This window comes from Leptonychotes weddellii, unplaced genomic scaffold (genome assembly GCF_054177405.1).
Source record: "Leptonychotes weddellii isolate Sample4059 unplaced genomic scaffold, ASM5417740v2 HiC_scaffold_31444, whole genome shotgun sequence".
Classification (NCBI taxonomy): Eukaryota; Metazoa; Chordata; class Mammalia; order Carnivora; family Phocidae; genus Leptonychotes; species Leptonychotes weddellii.
The window spans coordinates 1-1,434 of NW_027911694.1; the positions used below are offsets into that span (position 1 = coordinate 1).

The window sequence follows — 1,434 nt, forward strand, 5'->3', positions numbered from 1 at the left end:
GTGCTCATAGTGAGTCTGCTGCACCAGGGCATGCTCTTGTCCCCATCCCGAAGATGGGGTTATGCTCAGAATCCCGTTTTTTTTTTTTTCAGTTGTCATTTATTTTTGGCTCTTGGGGCAATGTTATCTTTTCAATATGAAAAAAAGCAAGTTCAACACAAAATAGAAATTTGAAGTGTAGGACAGGATGAAGCCAAGGGCGGGGGGAGGGAATAGCAAAAGGAAGAAATGAGATGTTGCCCAAGATGGAGGGTCTCCTTGTCCCCTCTCTGGAAGAATGATTCAGAAGATTTAGGTGGCAATACACACCTTTCCATATATACACAGCAGAGCTGGGTGTTTGCTAAGAAAAGGTGGGGAGGGGGAGGGTCTTTCTGGAGGCTAGTCCCTCTTCCCCCTCTTGGCCCCCTTCTCCAACCAGGGGAAAAGGAAGGAATCCAACATGAAGGAGGTTATATAGGAGAGGGAGGATCCTATTTAACAGAGTGGGGCAGACCCCTGCAAAAAAAACAGCTCAGGACAGAGCTTGGAAGAAGACGAAAAATAGAGATAATACTGTTAACACCTCTCCTGAAGCTGAGAGGAGCAGGGAAATTCCTGGAAATTAGGACTCAATAGCCTGAATATCCCTCTCCAAAACTGCTCTAGAATAGAAAACCCTACCCCTTCCTTATAGGTACACCTCTACTGCTATGAGGTAACTTGATTTCCTTTCCCCTGGGCTACCACATGGGCTTAGGATGGTAGCCATCTACTGGGTTTTCAGCACATGGTTCTAAATGGGATCTGATGAGACCCAGCTTCTTGGAGAATTACCTTAAAAAACAAAGGGAAATATCAACTGGACAGATGGGAGAAGTGGACACCAAAAGGAAATACAGGGCTACCCAGAATGGCAGAAATCTAGGTTTCCCAGAGTGGAAGAGAGGAGACATTCAACAAACAACAAATATTTATTGAGCGCCTATTATGTGCCAGGCACTGTTCTAGGATCCCCCCTCCAAAAAAGGAAAACAAAACAAAATAAAATGAGATAGAGGCAGAAAATGCAATTCTGAGGGAGAGGACAGGGGCAGCTGAGGAAGAAGGCTGAGGGAACGGAGAAGCCTGAGGTGATGGTGCTCTGCCTTAGGCCTCCTCTTCGGCCTCCTCACCGAAATCCTCCTCTTCTTCTGCGGTGGCATCCTGGTACTGCTGGTACTCGGAGACCAGGTCGTTCATGTTGCTCTCAGCTTCAGTGAACTCCATCTCGTCCATGCCCTCACCTGTGTACCAGTGGAGGAAGGCCTTGCGCCGGAACATGGCCGTGAACTGCTCCGAGATGCGCTTGAACAGCTCCTGGATGGCCGTGCTGTTGCCGATGAAGGTGACTGCCATCTTGAGGCCACGAGGTGGGATATCGCAGACTGCTGTCTTGACGTTGTTGGGGATCCA

At 48.3% G+C, this 1,434-nt stretch overlaps 1 protein-coding gene across 1 annotated transcript; it reads right to left on the reverse strand.

The window, feature by feature from the left end:
• Positions 1-118: 118 nt before the first annotated feature.
• On the reverse strand, positions 119-1,428 carry LOC145719140 (tubulin beta chain). Its single transcript, XM_081810653.1, has one exon. The coding sequence runs from the start codon at positions 1,375-1,377 to the stop codon at positions 1,129-1,131; it is 249 nt and encodes an 82-aa protein (XP_081666779.1). The 5' UTR covers positions 1,378-1,428; the 3' UTR covers positions 119-1,128.
• Between the last annotated feature and the right edge of the window lie 6 nt (positions 1,429-1,434).

Coding starts and splice junctions, on each gene's coding strand:
- LOC145719140 (XM_081810653.1), bottom strand. CDS start 1,377: ATGGCAGTCACCTTCATCGGCAACAGCACGGCCATCCAGGAGCTGTTC.